General features: G+C 39.2%; 1 protein-coding gene across 1 annotated transcript in view; it reads left to right on the forward strand.

Annotated features, from left to right (window-relative positions):
* LOC117435931 (centromere protein J-like) overlaps positions 1-20,576 on the forward strand; it is a 30,896-nt gene that overhangs the window by 650 nt on the left and 9,670 nt on the right. The window contains exons 2-9 of the mRNA XM_034060765.1: positions 113-209; positions 1,857-2,087; positions 3,916-4,054; positions 5,808-5,916; positions 6,935-8,354; positions 9,416-9,539; positions 13,581-13,746; positions 15,232-15,447. Of these exons, the coding sequence (XP_033916656.1) occupies positions 113-209; positions 1,857-2,087; positions 3,916-4,054; positions 5,808-5,916; positions 6,935-8,354; positions 9,416-9,539; positions 13,581-13,746; positions 15,232-15,447 (2,502 nt within the window). The remainder of the gene's footprint in view (positions 1-112; positions 210-1,856; positions 2,088-3,915; positions 4,055-5,807; positions 5,917-6,934; positions 8,355-9,415; positions 9,540-13,580; positions 13,747-15,231; positions 15,448-20,576) is intronic.

The following is a 20,576-nucleotide window of genomic DNA, read 5'->3' on the forward strand; positions in this document are numbered from 1 at the left end:
ACTAATACACTTTAAGAGATAACTATCCCCAAAGTCCAGATATGGTAATTCTTTCTATTTAAAAAAACATCCAGAAATGTAGTTTGATACTATATCTTCATGATATTTTCAGACTCCAGAGCAGCAGGACCAGGTGATGAGGCAGCAGATGGAGCATCTGCAAAGGCTGGTGGCTGAACAGCAGAAAATCATTGCACTTTACAACCCAGGTACCTGGGGAATCCCTCCTGATGCTGCAGCACCCTCACTTGCTGATGCATGCACTCCAGCAGTGAAATGCACAGTTCCTTAAATAAATAGAAGGTCTGATGGCTGTTTTCAGTGGCTGGGGACTCTGGCAGATGGGCTAAAACATTGATTTCATTGCACACAAGCTGTAAACCCCATAAAACACTTCTTTGCACCTTTGTATATCGAAATTTTGGAAGACCATGAAAGGAGTCCTTTATGTTTAATAACAGCTTCTTGTGTGGACTTCTGTTCAAATACAGATTTGAATGGTACTGCAGAAGATAGTAGTATAATGGTGAGCATTATAGAAAGGATGAAGTAGCCTTTTTTTTTCCTGTACCTATATATGAAAGCTACAGCTTTTAATAGAAAAAAGAAGTGAAAGAAAGTCAATGCACCATGTTTCTGTTGTAGATTCATACAGAATGGTACAGCCACCTGTTCCTCACACCATGATATGATACCTTCAACAGCTCCATTTTACTGATACCATACCAATAGCATTGCTAGAAAACACTACTTGCTCAGCAATCAGAAAAAGAAGAGCTCTCTGCTCCCTTCCCACTCTGTTCACAGTAGTAACACATTCTTCTCAGTGTGTGACCCCAATGTGAAAGGAGTATTTAGGGAAATCTTGCAAACTTCTGGTAGCACTGGCTTGGCTTTGGTAGGGCTGCTTCTACGTAACAAGGAGCATCATAAGGGCACGGGAAGATAAAGGTGATCCTTGGATTGCTGCTGCTCCTCGGATAACCTGCTGGGGAGGCAGCTTCACCTATCCCATGTGGTAGGAGCTGAAGCAGCCTAAGGCATCCCCTGACTGCATTTGTGCATTGATCTAGCAACAGTTTTCTCACTCTAATTCCAAGTCTCATAGTAGCACAAATAGAAGTGACTCTGCACATCTGCTAGCTGTGTGGTTAGAGCATCTGACCAGAAGTAGCAAGTTCGGTTTTGGGTTTTTGTTGAGATAGTTTCTAACAGCATTTGAATCCACAAAGCAGCCTTCATTTAAAACACGCCTTAATTGTGGATGAGGCAATTTCAGTTGCAGACACTCTACTCTTCTTGTTGGAGACAGAGCACAGGACAAAAAGGAATCATGGTGTGGAGAAAGAAAATAAGAAGTGAGACTGATTTTGTAACCTTATGGAGGGATTTCATTCCTGGGAGTAGTTAGGCTGGCCTCTGAACCCTGTGTGGAACTTGTTACATCTTTTTCACTTGGAAGTCTTCTAATAAGATGTGTAACCAGGCAAACCTTCCCCTCTTTTGCGTTGAGGAGTGCCTCAGAGATCCTTTGCAATGCTTCACTTTTACTTGTTAAGGGACTTAAGAAATTCTAGGGAAGATTTTCATTTTACAAAATCAGAATTTATAAATTCTCTGTAATTCAGCATCCCTGTAAAAAAACAATAATTTTGGTAATGACTTGTGGTTGCAGAAAGCATGTTTTACAATTTAAATAAAATAGCAACTGCAGAATCTGGTTATTTCACTCTGAACATGCAAACCACCAGGGAAATAAGAGAGCAACACTGTCTGTTCAGCAAAAGATTTCTAGGTTGGTGCAAAATATTTGTCCTACACTTCCCTAATTGTTCTTCTCCGGTAATTATTTTTAGGCTTTTCTATTTCTCACCTAGTAGCCACAATACCACCCACTCTGTGCTGTCCAGCTACTTCCATTCCTGTCCAGTTCCCAGCAGAAAGTTCTTCCCAAGTTGAGAGCCTGGAGCGCTTACAGACCTCTCTCTTGGCAATGTGCTCTGCTCAGCAAAGCGGATCCCAGCTGTTCATGCCAAATGAGAGCAGTTCAGAGATCTCAGGAGAGCATGTTCAGCTTTCAGATTCAGGTGAGTGAAAAGCACTGGAAATCTGAAGCTAAGGCTATCGTGCAACTCCTGTGAGTTTTTGCACTTGCTAGTGATTGTTAGTGATTTTGTTGCAGGTCAGGGGAAGGTGCTTTGTCTTGATGAGGGCTTGTTATAAAAGCATTTTAAACTTGATTATTTTTGCTTTTTGAGTCATAGTCATCCTGTCTCTCACACTAACAGAGAAACTGGGCCTTGTATAAAAATGGAGCAGAAAGTCATTAAATTGGAAAAGATAAGTTATACGAACTAGGGAGTATGTTGTATTTAGGGGGAGAAGAATAAGAAGTAGGAAGTGAATACCAAAGGGTGAGAAAGAAGAAAGAGCAATTTACAGCAAATTAGAAGTTGATTTCAAAATGTGGGGAAGAGGAATAAAAAGAAGTAGGAATGAAGCCACTTAAATGGAAAGAGGATGTAAATCAGACCAGCATCCTTGATTCCTTTGAATTTTTATAGCAAGACCTGACTGTGATGCTGTGAGACCGTTCTATAGTACAATTGAAACTTTAATTTCACATTTTTTAAGCTAGCTCAGGACTGACACTCTCACTGAAAGAGTCTTATCTTTTTTCTGTGCCTGGCACTATTATTTCTTGCTGTGTTAACCTGAACCTGGGTCAGTTGCTCAGTGAAGTTCATCAGAGAGCTTCAGGAATACTTCTGGCAGCACAAAAGAAGGAAAGGGGGAGTAGATGAGGACAGCAGGAACCTAAAAGCAAGAACACATGAGGACAGGGGGAGGTATAACTGTTTTTTTTTTGGCAGCAGTACTAATTTAGATCTGCTTCATGATTGCTAAACTAAGGCTAGAAGGTTCAGAGACCTTAGTCCATCAGGTTAACTCCTAGCTGGAAGCTGGTCAGTGCAGTTGCCTTTGAAACGTGCTTCAGTTAATTGCGTGCATGTGGACTGGGCTTACCTGAGACCTTCCTGAATGTTGTGAGAAGTGTGGGTTTTTACTGCTGGAGACATAAACATGAGTGTACCAACAACCTGCATAACACCTTACATCTTTATTTAAAGGGATAAGCACCGAGCCACTGCTTCAGCATACTGAGAGCCCCACAAAAAAACTTGCCAGGCAAGATGCTCAAGAAGAAAACAGAGAAGAAAACAAAGGTGAATTACACAGCTGCTTGGACACATCCTTCTTGCCTTGCGCTAGGAAGCACTAGTTAAAAATTACAGTGCTGGGGCACTTCTATTACAGTGTGGAGACAGCATAGCCCCACACATGAGACTGTAAAGAGGAACACGTGGGTTCTACATTCATTGCTGCTGTCAACCTGCTGTATCACCTCTGCAAAGCAGGTGGCAAGTTTCATTTTTGTGAAATAGAATAGAAATGAAAAATAGAATAAAATGAAAATAGAGTAGAAAATGCTCAGTTAGAAAGGCTCATGTGTACAAATACTGCTTGTTAAACTGTTTAATGAACTGGCTTGCAGGTCACAATTACAGACACATGAGTAGTTCAGTACTGTCTAGAAAAGTGTCTTCACTGCAATGTTCTGCAGTGAACACATTAACCAGGAGATACAAATTTACAGAGACAAGGAGTATAAATCATGCCATTTACCCTTTCCTTATTTCCAGCAACTAGTCTTGAGGATAAGGTGCCTCTTTTTTCATGGGTTGCATCCTCCTACCTACTTAACTCAATTGTATTCTATAAATTGTTTTCAAAAATCAAAATCTTGCATATGTTGTTGAAAATATAAACATTTCTAATTTATTTTATTAGGTTTATTTTCATTTTTCATTCTATAAAAACTTTGTTTTTATTGACCTTTTTGCTGCTGCTTAGAGAACAGTCAATTAAAAGAAAGGAATTTCCCTGAAACTTTTTCTGATGTCAAAGAACAAAGAGAACAAGTAAAGGAGGAAATTCCTCCGTCTCCTTTTGATACAGAGGTAAAGATGAAGACTGGAAACACAGAAGACAGGTGAGAAGTTATCTTAAGCAGTCAGTCAAGCTACAAAAGTTTGTCTTCTTGACTGTACACATACTCTATTTGTTACATCTGCAAGACAAAGGCTATTTCTTTTGCTTGAGAGTGGCAGGTATGCATGGACAGAGATTCGACAGGTCTATGGACTCACAGCTGATCTGCTTCTATAATGGGATGCAGGTTTAGCCAATTTAAATCAGTTGGCTTTGCAACTATGAAGTAAGACAAAATTTGGTGAGGAGAGGTAACATCTTTTGTTATGCCATCATTTCTTCTGCTGTGGCAGTCAGTTTGTAATGGCAGCATCAGTCTTCATTTTTGTCCTTACTCTGCCTCTTCATCTGTGCCAAGACCAATTTTTATGTGCCTGTACACGTGCTTGAACACGTCACCAAAGTAATCATTGTTAAAGTTATCTGGAGAGATGTACCTTTCAACTTGGATCAATTCTCTGATCTGGTTCATCACTGCATGAGAGGAGTTGTACCAGCACACTGAGGTAGTGCTCATGGCTAGGCAAGAATGAGTAGGTTGACATTAGTGATGGAAGAAATACTTGTAGAGTTGTTACCTTTCCTCAGCTGATGAAGACAGAAGCAGCAGCTTTTTGGCACACCAAGCTTTCCATCAAGTATAAAGGAAAAGCAGCAACTTTCTAGGCAAGTACAGACTGAGAGTATTTTTCCTGGGTGTGTTTCAGTGCATTAACCACGTGGGAGTTAGGCAGAGGAGGAAGACAGGAGCCTTCAGAATTGAAGGCTGAGAAGGGGTGACAGGACCATAAGCAATTCTGGGCAAGCAGGCCTGTCCACATATGCTTTTTTGGATCAGCAGTGAGCTTCTGAAATCTGTATCTCAGTCATCCCCACTTTTTGTGATTTGGTTCACATCATGAACTTATGAAGCTGGATGAGTTGGATGAGCATCTTATGAGCTGGATGAAACTAAAGCACAGAACGCATTCCAGGTCTTTGTGACGTTTTCACTAAGGGACCAGGGTATAGTTGGTTTGAAATAAACTTCCCCAAAATGTGCATTGTTTAATGCCGAGTCCTCAACAACAATTATGCTCTACAAATCTAATCCTATTAACCCATGCTGATGCTAACAGACAGAGCCAGACTGACAAAAAAAAATTATGAGTGGCACCATGGTGTTAGGCAGAGATGGGGTATGAAAGTACAGTAATACACTGCATAACCAATGCCTTTATTAAAGCCAAGATTTTTTAATATTTGGTAGGAATTACTAACAAGTGACTAAATTAAGGGTCTAAGCACATTTCCAATGAAATAAGATCTGTTCATGTATGCTATATTATGCTTCATTTTGAGCCAGAGTTCAATTTGTGCCTCCACAACATTATAGACATTATTTTTCTCCTCTGTCACTCTTCACCATCTAATTCGAAACAGTCCGTCAGAGAGATGATGAGTTCTTTGTGACTGTAGTCAGTTCTAGTCTGGAGAAAATGCCTGAAATGTTTTTCCTTTTGAGATTTCATAATTTTAGGGGAAGACTGATGCCAGCCAAAAAATGTTATTTGCTAAAAGCATAATTAATGTTTAGTGTAGGCAGGATTTTTTAAAATGAGACTTAGGTGTTACATAATAGTGGGCTTTTTATTAACATTCTTCACATTTAGCAAACATTTCCATTCTAAACTCAACATCAGCTTTATGAGAATTATCAAAAGAAAACTGATTGGACAACCTTACAAATAAGTACCTTCTTGTTCCTTGCCCAGGCCAATCACACCGGCAATTGGTATTAAACAGAATACTTCTGAAGAATTTCTTGAAGAACAGCCTGAAGTAGGCAACTACCTCCTAGAAAAACAGCAGAAGGAGCAGCAGGTACTGTGCCATTGGTGCATTCATTTTGCTTTTGGCAAGTTCTCATGGCATTGAGTATTGCGTGGGCTGTTTTGGCTCATTCCATGGCAGCACTTTTTCTCAGTGTTCTTTCATACTATATTGGAAGATTTTCCCCAGAAGTAAATAAACCGTATAACTCAGTCACAAACGTACTCCTCACTTTCCCACTGGTTTCCTCTCTTTCAGCATACTTTCTGGGTCATAGTTTGTACCTAAGTCACTTAGCTAAATTAGACCTCAAGGTCGGTCTGTCAGTTTATTTCAGAATAAATGGTTCATGCAGTCTCTCATGTGCCATTAATGCAAGAATGAGGGTATTTCCAAATACAGTTTTTATAAAGGACCAAGTACAAACATAGTTTTCTGTTTTTTGCCTTATGTGCAGTTTGAGGTGATCTTATGTCTAGAGGCATCAGACTCAGCATTTTGTTAGGCTTGTTGACTTGGAAGACAAACATCTCATCATTCAGGGATTTTCTTTATGTCTCTCTGGTGACATAAAACCTCCAGCTGAGGCACTTATATATTTCTGTACCACATGGTAAAAAGCACTCAAACTTCCTCTAAAAACAAAGCAAGACAGAACTTTTATGATCTTTATGATCTTCTAACATATAAACACTTAGCACCATCCTAACCATCTGATTCTATTAATGAATTAGTGGAGGTGGCACACAGCAACTGCTTCTAAAAGTTCTTGTAATTTCCCCTGTAGTCTCAGGGCTGTTACTTACATTCTCATTATCCACAGCCACTGTCTTTAAACCTTCTGATGTCTCAGCTTTTTCAGTTACCATAAGTAGGATTCAAGGCCAGCTTGGACAGAGCCTTGGGCAACCTGATTTAGTGGAAGGTGTCCCTGCCCATGGCAAGGAGATTGGAATTAGGTGAACTGAAGCTCCTCTCCAACCCAAACCATTCCGTGAGTCTATGATTCTATATCTTTCTGGAAAGAGATTCTAAGACTCTGATTGTCAGGATTGTGGGTTTTTTTCAGAGCAAGGCAAAAGTAACAAGTCGGAAGGCTTTTCTGAAACGGAAAGACGGTACGGCAAGGCTCAAAAAAAATAAACAGAAACCTGTAAAAGATGACAACAAGCATTCTGGACGAGCTGGTTTGGATTGCTGGGGTCATTTGTCCCAGCCTGGCCAAGTGGATGCAGGCATACTGCAGCCAGGGGAATACTCTCAGTTCAATCTTCAGGTCAGTGGCTCCATGAAGATTGGTACACATGAAAAAAAGGCAGACAATGCTTCAGCTGAGTGGGAGCTAAATTCTCGGACTGACTGTGAAGCAAAAGTAGTACAGCAAAGTTTAGAAGAAAAACAAGTGATCAGGAGACATGAAAACACAAAGAAAAATCCCATTGACTCACCACAGAGAAGGTGGCCTGAAATTCTGCAACCACATCCAGAAACATTAATAGAAATGAACCTGCAAGTAGGCGAGGAAAAGGAAAATCATCATATGCATTCTCTTGGGCAAAGAGGAAGAACTGATGGAAGACCTGTGCATGGTACCCTGAAAAAGAACCTAGGTAGGGTGGATTTGCCTCTAAGGGGTCATCGCACAGAAGGAGCAAAAAACCCCTTGGAGGTCCTGCAAAAGCATTCTCTACTTCAGGATTTAAAACCAGATCACATCAAGGAGTCAGAGTTGAGTGCAGACCCTGCTTTCACACAGGATGAGAAGTGGGTTCAGGCATGCACACAGGAACTTGTTCCAGGGAGCCAGAGCTCAGAAAACAAAAGACGAATCCATACTGGGTTTAAGATGGTCAATGATAAGATAGTAAAAATTACACGTAGCTCACCTGAGGCTGTGGGGAAGGGAAGCTCATCCTCAACCTTGCAGCAGGAGTGGCAAAGGAAGGGGACAGCTGCCTCAGCATGGCATGTTGCATCTTCATCTTGTGAATCAAGCTGCTTATCCTCCAACAGTGATGATGACTCCAAATCTCACCATGTGCAATATCCCTCTCAGAATGGGCCTCAGGGAGTAGATCACACTGGCAGACGTTTGGATCTCTCTGATGGTGATTATGCTAGTGATGAGCCCAGTGGAACTAGAATAAAGTATGTTAAAAAGTACAGCAAGTCACCCCCAAGGAAACAAGATATTCAAGTGATCTCAAGGCAAGATTTCGCCTGCAGCACAAGCAGCAGTGATTCCAGTACTGGGGCTACCAGGCTGAAAGAGAGCAAGGCTTGCTCTTCTCTTCAGCAGTCTTTATATTATCCCACAAAATTGAAAAGGAGAGAGCATGAGCCTGAATCAAAGAATGAGAATAGTGCCAGGGATGTTAAAAGCCTACATTTGCCACCCTCAACACTGTCTGGTGAGATTCCTGCTTTCAAGATTAAAGAAACCCCTGCAGTGGAGGAACCACAGAAAAAACTGTTCAGAGACAGATTAGGTAAGTGGTCCCCAAGTTTTGATTTATATTTATTATCCATAGGGGAAAAAATTTCTCTTGGATGTATGCCTCATTCTGCCTGTGTTCCCTAGGTATATGCCCACCTCTGTCAATATTTCTCAGTCCCAAGCTGGGGAAAAAAATGAAAAGGGGAGAGATAAATCTGCAAGCTCCTTGCTCTTCATTGTCACTAGATGTTTTTCAAGTCTGTTGCTTGAGGTGCTCTTTCAGGTGCAGACTTTTGACCCCATGACATGGGTGAGAGGTTCGGTGAGTCTCTGGAGTCAGTGCTACAGTTCCCTGTAGCTTAGGTGTGCTCCTTTCACTGACCCCTTGACAGTGAGATGTTCACATTTTCTTTGCATCAGTGGAAAATGGTGATTTCCTATGAACATCTTCACTCAGTTTGTCCTTAATGCAGTCCCAGTTCTTTGGTCAAACAATCTTTCCAGCCTTTTGGCCCAGTGATATACTTCTGGCAGTGAAATAGTATCATACTTGAGCAGGTTTAGTCCTTTTTGTTAAACTGGTTCTTGACTGTTCTTCTCTCTTAGCTTCCCCTGAAGGACTGACCCTACATTGACTCCTCATCCCAAGCCCATTGGCTGTCTCTTTGTGTAAGATCAGTCAAAATCATTTTTTCTGCCTGCAGTTATCCCCCTGGCAGAAATAATCACTTCTGACGGCTTTCAATTGCTCTGTCACAGCTTGCTAAGCACACCCCACTCCATGTCAGACTCCTGTTAAAAAAGGGTTCCTGAGGCTTCTTCAAAAGTTAAATTCAAAATAAGCTTGCATTATCACATGGCATTCACATTCCTGAAAAGGAATTCATCTATCAACACTGATATATCCCCAAATCCATTTCACGTGTAATGATTTGTAGGGCTTGGACATACTAAGAACTATGATGGGAACTGAATATCTGTGTAATTATGTAGAGATAGATTCATTCTTCCTGATAGATTAAACAATAAAGCTTACTGCACTTATGCAGTTTGTGGATTTAAACACATAGAGAGAGTTCATAAATACTCACAAAGTTATGTGTACTAACATAGTTGTGTTTATAGAAGAAACCCAGAACATCATTACCAGAGGATTAGAGACTGGCATATATCCTAGAGGAACCCCTCCAATGACTAAGGTGAAGGAAGTACAAGAGAAAGCAACACATTTGCACAGGTAAATCTGTATGTGTGCAGTGAGGCAAATGCTTCCTTTAGGATCCTTAAAATCAGGCTGCTAAATTCTTACTTATTAACTATTTTCTTTTTGAGGGCATCTATGTTGTCTCAGAACTGAAACACTTATTTGGCTAAATTAAAAGTAAAGCAGCTAACTGAAGGGGCCCAACTCTGAAAACACCTACTGTGGTTTGGGTCTTAAAGCTGAGTAATGACAAATGCTGTTTATAAATTGCTGAACACCTTCCAATTACACTCAAATCAGTAAGAGCTCAGGATAATCTGTTTTATGGGATCAAGCCTCTGATGGACTAAAGGATAAACTTCTTATATCACATTCACATCAGGGTAGCCCATATTTCCAAAGTTAATAAAAAGTGCATGGCATACATTAGAGCTAACAGCATTGCTATTCAGGAATACCTGTCTTCACCCTAGACTGAGGATGTATTTGGTTCCATATAAATGAATAACTTGAAAATTCAGGAGAGTTGTTTTTGTAATTTGTAATTATTAAATGCTGAAAATTGTTTTGTTTGGGGTTTTTATTTTTTACATCTTCATAGAAAAAAAAAAAAGTCCCTCTCCACAAGATCCCTTCAAGAAGCTTTGAAACTATGGATTTTAGAATGGAAGTGACTCACAACTATAACCAATTGCAGGTTATGCAAATCCCTCTCATAAAAATTGAACATGCTTACAATCAAATCAAATGCATACTTTTAATGCGATTAGATCTGTTAGAAATTACCGGGTGCCATCTACTGTTAACATGAGAGATTATTTGCCTCTTTGTCTTTAAAGTCTGTTTCTTAACTAGTGCAAATTGGTGTAATATATTGATCCGGAGTTTTATTTTAACATATAATGTAAAATAAGAAATTCATTTTCACATCTGTTTCTCCATTCCTCTTGCTTTCAAAGACCACGGGATTAGTGCCAAAAAGTATTTCTGAATTACATTTATCAGTTGGCATCTTTTTCTCCTACAGCTGTCTATCAGCAAAATACTTTCAATGTCTTAAATTGTTTCATTAAAGATCCTTCTACTTTGTGATCTTGCAAACGTATTGGAAGATGATCTCCAGCTGACTGTGATAGGTGCTCTGGATGAGTATGTTTGCGGAATTTGGCAGTTCATAAAGCTACTAATGAGATTAGGTGCTTGTTTGACTTTTGCTGTTGTAAATTTTGGTTGTGGGGTGATGTACTGGTGCAGAACTACTGCAGTGTTGCACTCTGCCAGCACTGCACTCTGACTGCTGCCAGAGCTGCTTCACAGGTGAAATGGCTTTGATTTTATCATAATAGTGCACATTTTTAAAAGAGCTTTCATGTATTTATTCGTCATTAGCCATAGTAGCCCCTAGCATTTCCACAGAGACGTTTATCAAAAAATGCCTGCCTAGTACATTGTGTACATCTTTTCACTCACTTTTCCCAAATTATGAACTAGAACTAATTGTGAAAGACAGCTCATCCTCCTTGATTGTATTTGCCTTATGCTGATTTATGCAATCTGAGAATCTGCTTTGTATTTTTAAACCAGTAACCCTATCAGGAGCACAAGATGGCCACCACATGTTAGTAACTTATGCTTGCTGGAAGTAATGAAAATCCTCTTGAGAGACACACGGCATGCCTGGACCTGCCCAATCTATCTTTTATTTCCAAGCACTTTGTTTTCAGGCCTTTACAGGCACAAATAATTACAGGCAAGAGGGTGAAAACAGTTGGGATGTAGTATGCTGTATCCAGTACCTAATGGGATCTGACCTGTGGTTCCACCCTTACTGCACCGAGGTAGTTGCTGCTGGCTCTTGGCATCAGTCAGAGGATTCAGTGATGGTTATTTCCTTGTTCCTTCAACAAGAACAGCTTGTGTACTCTTTAATACATAATTTCCTTGCAGTTTTGAATCTGCACTTTTTTTCTGGACCGTCAGCAGTAGACAACAACTTGTGGTTTTTCTCCTATGCATATTTCCCTAAAAGACTTTTTCTTGGAAAAAAGACTTTTGCTTCATGTATGCTTTTGCCTCACAACCAGCCTGCTGCTGTGTGCTTCAGGCAGAGGTGTGACTGGGTTGCATGCAAAAATCTGAGCACAGACCGATTAGCCTTTTATATCTGTGTTGTGCATCTAGCTCCTATTTGCAATTTATAGTTGGGGTGTGAAGTAATTATCAGAGGCTCCAAAGAAATAATGTGTGTGCTCCTGGTGTCCTTGGTTATTACACTTCCTCAGGCCAGGATCTTTTTTCTAGCCTTGAAGCAAAGAGCTGTCCTGGTTTCTGCAGGGATAGAGTTAACTGCTGATACGGTGCTGTGGTTTAGATTTAGTGTGAGAACAATGATGATAACACACTAATGTTTTAGTTGTTGCCAAGTAGTGGTTACTCTAAATGAAGGACTTCTCAGTTTCCCATGCTCTGTCAGTAAGTAAGTGCACAAGAAGTTTAGAAGAGCTAAGGCAGCTGACCAGAACTAGCCAAGGGAATATTTCACACTGTGGTAAACAGCAGAACACCTCCATACAGCTAACCTATCTTACCTTGCAGACCAGAGTGGCTGCATCCGAACTGTCTGCTGGATCTGATCCCTGGCCTGATCTAAACTCCAGACCTTGCCTAGCATGTCCTAGTGCAGTGCTGGATGGCCTATGCCAAGACCAGAGGTCATACTAACAATACAGAGTTCTGAGCAATTGCACACTTGGCTTCATGCTCCAGCTCTATTGGTTTATTTGTGCAGATGTAATTCTTGTGCAGTTCTGAAGAGGCTAATACCAGCTGACGTGCTGGAAGGAATAACTACCTGGATTTTACTTTACATGGTGTAAGAAACTTAATACTGTTCAGTCTTCAGTGGAAGATGTTATCTTCAGATCTTGTGCTTGCTTTTGTTTTAGTACATTGTATTTTAGGGCATCTGGTCTGTATATGGAACATTTATAGGCTGGACATAATAACACAAGGCAGGTATGTTTGATAATTTAACTGTATTAATGTGAGGAAAATTAATATTTCTATTGGCTATTGCTGAGACCTTTTCCAGCATGACTTTAACCAGGATATTAGGGTTATTTAGGATGGAAAACATCTAAAAAGAATAAAAACTAGGTAATGAATTAGGATATGGGGAATTCATTTGTCTCTTCGTACATTTGAGAACTTTCATGTTTTTCTGCTGAAGGGCTAAACTCTATTACTGAGAGGAAAACATGGGGTCATGACTGCCTCCTCTAGCTCATGTTGTATTTCAAGTCACAGTGAAAGCCAGTTGGTGGCTGTAGGTCATGAAGTGAGCTGATGTAGGGAGCTAACAAATAATTTAGTATAATATTAAATATTAACTAAGCAGCTGTATCATAGTCTTGTGAACACACTCTGTTTGAGGATATGTAAAGATTTATACTGTCCCCATCTTGTTAAGTTTTTAAGTGCACTTCCAGACCACTCATGCCTTGAGACATTGAGTTCAAAGGAAAAATCTCTTCTTGGCACTAAGCTCCCATATTTAACTCTTGGAGTATACTTACCTATGGAAAGTAAAGTACTTTATGCCCTTTCATTCAGTTCTATGGCTGTCCTGATTTGTAGTAACGACAATGTAATGACTGCTGGATATGTAGCTCAGTCCCCAGCTCCGCATGATGAAGTGCTTCAAAGGTGCCATGCCAGGGAACTTGCTGTGTCTTCTGCAGGTCCACCTTAATTTAGCTATCTCTGTGAACAGAAGATGTGCTTAAAAGCCTCCAAGTTCATGGTCATTATATTATCAGAAAATTTCAGTAAGAATTGTTTCCATCTTCTCAGTATAATCTATTTTGCAGTTGAACACATACATGAGTGTTCTTAGTGATGAAGAATCTCAATTTTGACAAGTGCTGATAACTTGTTGCCACTCCCAGCAGTACCAGCATATAGGGGGTATGCCCAAGCCCACCAAAAATCATGCCCAAACAAGGCACATCTAAAGACAGTCATTTATTATAATGTTTATGCTGAAGTTATACTCTTTGTTTACCTTCTGAGCAGAACACAAATGGACCAACTCAACATTGATCGGAGGCAGGAACTGACTCACCCTTTGGAATACAACAGGGATCATATTCACCCACCGCAGAAAGAAAACATTGACCATAGCAAGTTCAAAGGAGCAGCTAGTGTCGCTGAAGAAAATGCAAAATCAGAAGAAATACAAGTAAGCTGTCTTCTGTAGAATAAATACGCAGTTCTCATCAATTAATATCCTCCCATGCAGGCATCTTAAGGTAGTACCTGAATCCTTCCATTTGAAACAGGTGGCCAATAATTCGTGTTACTTCTTCAGGACAGTTGTGCGTACAGTGAAGATTTTTTTGTTAATAGTACATTGCTTTGGTTTAAAATGTATTATTTTAAGTGCATATAAGTACCACACTTTCTTGATATACAGAAAAATTAAGTTGCACCTTCTATTTCTTAGGGAAGGTTGAGAGGTTCCCAGGTTCCTCACACTTCTTGTATTGATTTGCCCAGATCTGAGCTAGCTCTTGAAAAATTTCCAACTCCTGCCATTGTGGGGTTTACATCTTTTTCATAGAAAAAGACATTGTAACAGTGTCACAGAGGTATTGGCCATTGTTCTCTGCTCTCATCCCTGATCTGGGAGTTTCAACTTTATTTCCAGTTTGGATTTAAAAAAAAAAATTGTTATAATTTCTTCCAGGGAATAATTCTGTTTCCTGACTAGGTCTAGCCCTAGAGGTGACATTTGGTAGAATTGTTTTAATCTTTTGTTCTTACCTGATAACATAATGAGTGCAGGTTCAAAAATTACAGAACACTGGGTCACTATCTACCTGTGTGATCCACAAGTTCAGAAGTCTTCTTCTTCTTGAAAGTGGACGATGGATGTGCCAAATGCTGACCAGCAAGCTCACAGCAAAGAAAGGATGGTGATTAGAACACAAGTGGGCAGATAGACAAGTGAAGGGAAAGTAGTAAAAGGGTGCATGTGGTAATTGGTTGACTACAGAGCAAACTCCACATTTTCAGTTTAACTCCACTAATATTCCACTTGCAGTACCCAACATGAGTGCTCTGAGGGAAGAGGACTCAGTGTTGGCATCAGCACAGGTGAGGGAAGAAGAAGGGAGAAGGGAAAAATTAAGGAGATGCATGCATATGGAAAAGTCCTCTACAAAATGCACCAAATTTCATTACTTTCATTTACCTAAACTCAGTTTAAAATTTTCTTTGCAATCCCCTGCTGTCTGTAGGGACTTTTTATCTATTCATGTGCCCTTGTCACTACATGAAGATCTAAAGAGCTGACATTTTTTGCCTTGTTTTGGAAAACATTCCCATTTAATGGTATTTGTTTGCATGATGAGTTTGCATTTCCTGATTTTCGCTCACACACCAAGGACTCCTCTCTGTTCACTTTGTAACAATTTATTTGGTCTAAACATAGGAGCTTGCACAGTAGTGATTTTTGTTTGGTTGCTTGGTTGACTGGTTGTTTTTTTAAGGAATTATTTAAAATGTGTTCTTTTTATATTGTGCACCTTTATATTGAAGACCTTTATACTGTTGACATTTAAGCAGAACAAAGGACTTCATGCTTCCTTCTGGATACATAAGGTGGGCATGCCTAGTCAAGAACAGGCAGTGATATGGCACACTTTTTTTTTTCTGCTGGTAGATATTAAAACAGCAGATTGCTGGATTGCAGGAAGAATTCAAGAGAAATGAGTCCTGCTGGCATGCTGCCTATAACAAGCTGAGAGACCAGGTTGAGATGCTGACCAGGCAGAACATGGAGCTTCGAGATGGGCTCAGAGTTTCAGAACATCAGGGGCGGAAAGAAGAAAAACACCCAGCAGCTGTGAATTTTATGGACAGAAAATCAGAGACCCCGGTACTGGATGATATTACCTGTTTAATACTGTCTGAAAGAATAAGGGGTATTTTTTCTTTGGACCTGGCATATGCTAACACTATTCCTTCATTCCTGCCATGCTTAGCCTGAAGGGGAGGAAATCAGCTCTGTAGTAAGCCATGTTAAAATATAGTTTTTGTGTGGTCCTCTTCCTCTTAGCCTTATTGTCCATGAGCTGGGCACTTCTAAAAGGTGATTCAGTGAACCTGTCTTAGACACTAACATAAGGACAGATGCCTCCCTCTGCTAACTATGGAGAGCCTCTAGATAAATAATCTAAAATCAGTACATAAATTAGACAACTAAAAGTATTCTGAAATTAATTCTACTCTTTATGTATGTAATGCCATGAATCTTTTTAATGAAACAGCTCTTCAGCCAGGTGCAGGTTGGTTTCTGCAATAGGTATAGTGGGACCTCTTATTTAATCTCATCTCAGTTCTTATTTTGTGCTGTAAACTTTCTGGGATGAAAACACTGTCAACGCTGTTTATGACCTGCCTTACAAAGGCACAAGTTCCACTCCTGATTGGGTGTTACATGGGGGTGGAACAGGGAGGACAATAAGGGTAGAAAATGTAGCTGGCTAGTGTAAATGTCTGTGGTGATCTCCTGAAATCAAAACTGTTTAATCACAGGTGTACAGATTCTCTTCTCATTTCTCATTCAGTATCCCACACTAATAGGGTTACTTGTTACCTTACTATATAACCAAGTAACTTGATTTAGGGGAGTTAAAGGAAGAGAGAAAAATATTGTTACCCACTTCTTACACAGGACACAGCAAGCCTTGGTGGGATTAAATGTTTCAGACTGCAATTCAAAAGACAGAATTCTGTTTTGAGGGGTCATTTCATCTCCCTGTGTCTTCAAGGGAGAAAAATATGTGCCTTTAAAGAGGGATCAATTTCATCCTATGTGTGTCAAGGCATCGAACAAATAATTATCTTCTAGATGGTGCAGACTGGTGAGATGAATCCTACTTTTCCACAGTGGCTGAACCTAGGAGAAAATAAAATCAAGCCATTTACTCCTAGGTATTTTCTTAATTTGAAAATCTTATTTCTAGTAATGTGTCTTTAACAGGTGTTAGAACCACCAATTAGCATGCCCTTTGCTTTATGGAGCAAAGAAGTTTTGGTCCATCTTTTTATTTGATTTTAATGTACTACTTAATGAGTTGTTTTTTTTTTTCACGTAACACTGTTAGGGTCTATTGCAAATATAATTTGAAACTCCATTTCAATATATCTTTAATTTTCCCAAACCTACATGTTCATATGACTCATCTTTTACAGATTGTGAAGGTCAGAAAAAATTATTAGAGTCACTTGTACACAATGAAAATATATAAAAATCCAATAAAAGCAAGGATTAGAGAAAGCTGATTGATTGATTTCTGTTGTAGGCCAGATTTCTGCATTATTTCTACTGCTTTGGGGCATTTGATGATGTATAATTACTGCTCAAGCCACTGAAGATTTTGTTGTGTGAGAGTAATATTAGGATGCTGTATATAAAGTTGCTAGGATGGATATCAAAGATTGTTGTGTCTGATACTGGGGAGTTTCAGTCCCCAGCACAACAAGATGTGCAGTTTAATTGATTGTGTTTAAATATGATAATTTTTATTACAAGAGAAAGCCAAGTGGCTTTGAGGGTTGTTTGATTCTACTGTGACTTCAAGCTGTGACTTAACTTAATATATTAATAAAAAATTCTCCACTAGGTTGCAGAAGCTATTCTGCGAGAGACAGCATCTTCATCCAAACAAGAGGAGAGATCATGGAGAGATAATCACAAAAGTTACCGTATGTCTTACATGGGACAGAAGACATCTTTGCAAAGACATTTCTTCAGAGATGCAAATAGTGAAGTATGCATTCCTATTACCAGTAGTCAGTTTTCCACAGTTTCAAATATTTGTTTGAGAAAATGTTCTTCAGAAACAAAATTTCTGCAAATGAGTGTCTGTATAAGCATGGTCATGTTTTTTTGCAGTAGGCTTGTGCTGTCATTCAGCATATCCTTGCTTGTAGTTTTTCTCATGATTTTGCCGCAGCAGAAGACAAATTTTTTTTGTTTCCTTTCCTAGAACTAACTCTATTGTTTCCAGGTATGCTCTGAATTCATTGTAACTGCTGCTTCACAGATTGGTTTTACAGGGAACTGCCATACCTTGCCTCAGAAAGCCATATTTTGTCATTTGAGGCTTTACTTGCCAATAAACATGAGTGTCCTTCTGCCTGATCAAGTCAGTGGGAAAATCACTTAGCTTTTTACAAGTTGTGATAAATTAATTCAGTATGTCAGGTGAGATGCTTGTTTCTGACTGATATCTCTATGACTACTCCTCTACAGCCAGCTTACCACATTTCTTACACATCTCACTCCTTGGAATATATTGATATCTAAACATTTTGTTGTGATTTGCTTTCTCTTGGTTTTGTATTTCTTGCTTCTTATTATGAGCATCTTGGTTGTAACAAGTCTGCTTTCTTCTTTTTGTTCACATTTAGCAGAAATTTGTGCTTCATTTAAGTGAACAGTCTCTCTGAAATTCCTCCTACCTACTGGAAACTAATCTCCCAGATCCATTTGCTAAAGCAAAACTTAGCTCAGATTAGCCAACACTCTATTCTTTCTTCCTATTTAGGGACTGTAATCAAATGTAAAACATGTCAGATGAGAAAGGAGGCAACTATTCCATTCCAGTGATCATGACAATGTATGTCTTGAAAATCATGAGACTGAATTTAATGCATCCTGTATGGTGCCAGACATGAAAAGGCACAATGCTAAGAACAACTCTAAATTGAATATGCTTAAAAGAGCAGAATCAGTTACGTGTGGAATAGTAGCTTCAAAGAGAATGCAGATATGTGCCTGCCTTCACAAACAAATATATAGCTATATTTCTAAGCTATATGTTGTTTATAAGCAGAAGGTGGATGGTTTAGCTGAAATAAATTGTTTTGTTTGATCTATACTGATGCTGGGTCTCCCCAGTCCCTTCTACATCTGGGATCTCTCCATTCCTCTGTGCTGCAGTGACAGAATTACTAACTAGACAGGTAATGCACAGTATGCTACCTGTAGTTAAAGTGGCTAGTAAAGTAAAAAAGCTATCTTTGGTAGCTTACTCTGGAAAATTTCAGGGCATGGGAGAGTTTGTTTTATCTGAACGTTTAAGGCGTTCTTCTGAAATGAATTAAAACCAGTAACATTTATTCTACTTACTTAGAGACTCCTTAAGATCCACTGAGTTTCAGTGTGGTTTCAGAAACAGTTCTGAGAAGGGGGAAGTTGAGGACACTCTGTGTTATCTGAGCTTTCACCATCTAGACAGCACTGGAACCAATCTAACTGGAATCCAGCACCAGGATGATATAGACTGGTGGGCACAGTGCCCATATGTCCTGAATGAACTCTGAAATGTTTGAGAAAGACACATGCTCTTTATCTGATTTGATGGCAGAAGAAGGACTTGCAGTAAGTAGAGTGGCTGCTGATTATTTGAATGCAGAATTGAAGGCTTAGGTAAACAGAATATTAAAAAGAACCCCCAAATCTGTGTCATAGTGATAGATCTGAACATGGTATCTCACTTGTTTTTCCTTTGTATTTGACCTCTTTAGCTAGCAGGTGGCTGCTTTCCCTCACAGATTCTGTGAATATGAACAATTCTAAACTTAGGATATAGATAAAACAAACTTTCTCATGCTGTTTCTGTCCAGAATTGAGAAACTGGATGTGGGAACACATAAAAGTGAATGGAAACACATCACAGTAAATGGGGTAACCTTTAACAACAGAAGAAAAGATGCATGACACAGGGACATGTGTGTACCTATATAACCTATTTAAGTTAAAGCTAGCTAGGACTGGTGAGTTTCAGCAGCTTCAATTAAGAAGGCAAAACAACATTTAACACTTATTTCTGTCTTATTTCTTTCAAAGCTAATAGAATTTGAGGATATATGAAAAAAACCACTTGCAGAGCAAGTCTGAGTAACAATCAGTAGAGATTAAAATTCAGAGTTTTGGAAGAAAGGATTATATGAAAACCAAGACATATCTGAGAGATGTTCTACATCTCTGGAAAAGACATCTTCTGGTTGTCTGTAATACCTCTAATCACAGTTTCTGTTTGCACTGTAACATGACCTAATTGTTGAGGAACTGGTCACTTTAAACTGTTCTTTAGTGAGACAACATAGATGTCCATTTTAACTGTATATCATTAGTGATTCCTTCAAAATATGGTTTGAAAGATGTACAGATTGGCCAAAATTGTTAATATTTATTATTTATTAATAATTATTAATACAAATTCTCTCCAAACAAGCTTATTTCTGAATGTATCACTTAGCAGGAATGTGTTGCCAGTTTCTTACCTGAGGTGATACTATTGATAAATGTTAGTAATTTCTATGAGAAAAGTTACTTTCTACTGAAAGATAATACTGATAACATTTCTGACTGGTTTTGCTGGAAAAGTTTCAACCAAGGTCAAATGTGCTTACTTTGAATCTTATTAGAGGGATTTTGCTGTTTAATCTTGCAGGGGATTTTGATGACCTTTGGGCATGTTATTTCCTTGTCTATGAATATACTTCCTGTCCATTTACTGACTCTGAAGCAGGGAAGTGTAAACTCCACATGATGCAAACTCTACAGAACACAAAGTGTGATATTTGAAGGCTAGAAAAGATCCTTATTTATGGGACTTGACAAATGAGAGAATTGATTTGTGTCAAAATGGTGAGGAACTGTAGGTATCAACATCTGGGAGAAAAAGCTCATTGGAAAATTTAAAGGGTTATTGTTGAGCCTGAGGATCAAGGGGAACATCATACTCTTAAAGTTTAGGTGGGCCCTGAGTAAACCGCATCCTCCTGCTCTCTTCTGACTTCCTGATAGCATAGATCTGGAGGAACCTTGAGAGGTCATACAGTCCTCCTTTTACTGAGAACAGGATGACTGTCACTGATGGTTATTCAATCGGTATTTCACCAGCTCCCATGAAAAGATAGGAGATGATCCAAAGATCCAAGAAGATACAAAATGAGCTGGCATCATCTGCTGCCTACATATTGTTTTAGTTA

This window comes from Melopsittacus undulatus, chromosome 3, assembly GCF_012275295.1.
Source record: "Melopsittacus undulatus isolate bMelUnd1 chromosome 3, bMelUnd1.mat.Z, whole genome shotgun sequence".
Taxonomy (NCBI): Eukaryota; Metazoa; Chordata; class Aves; order Psittaciformes; family Psittaculidae; genus Melopsittacus; species Melopsittacus undulatus.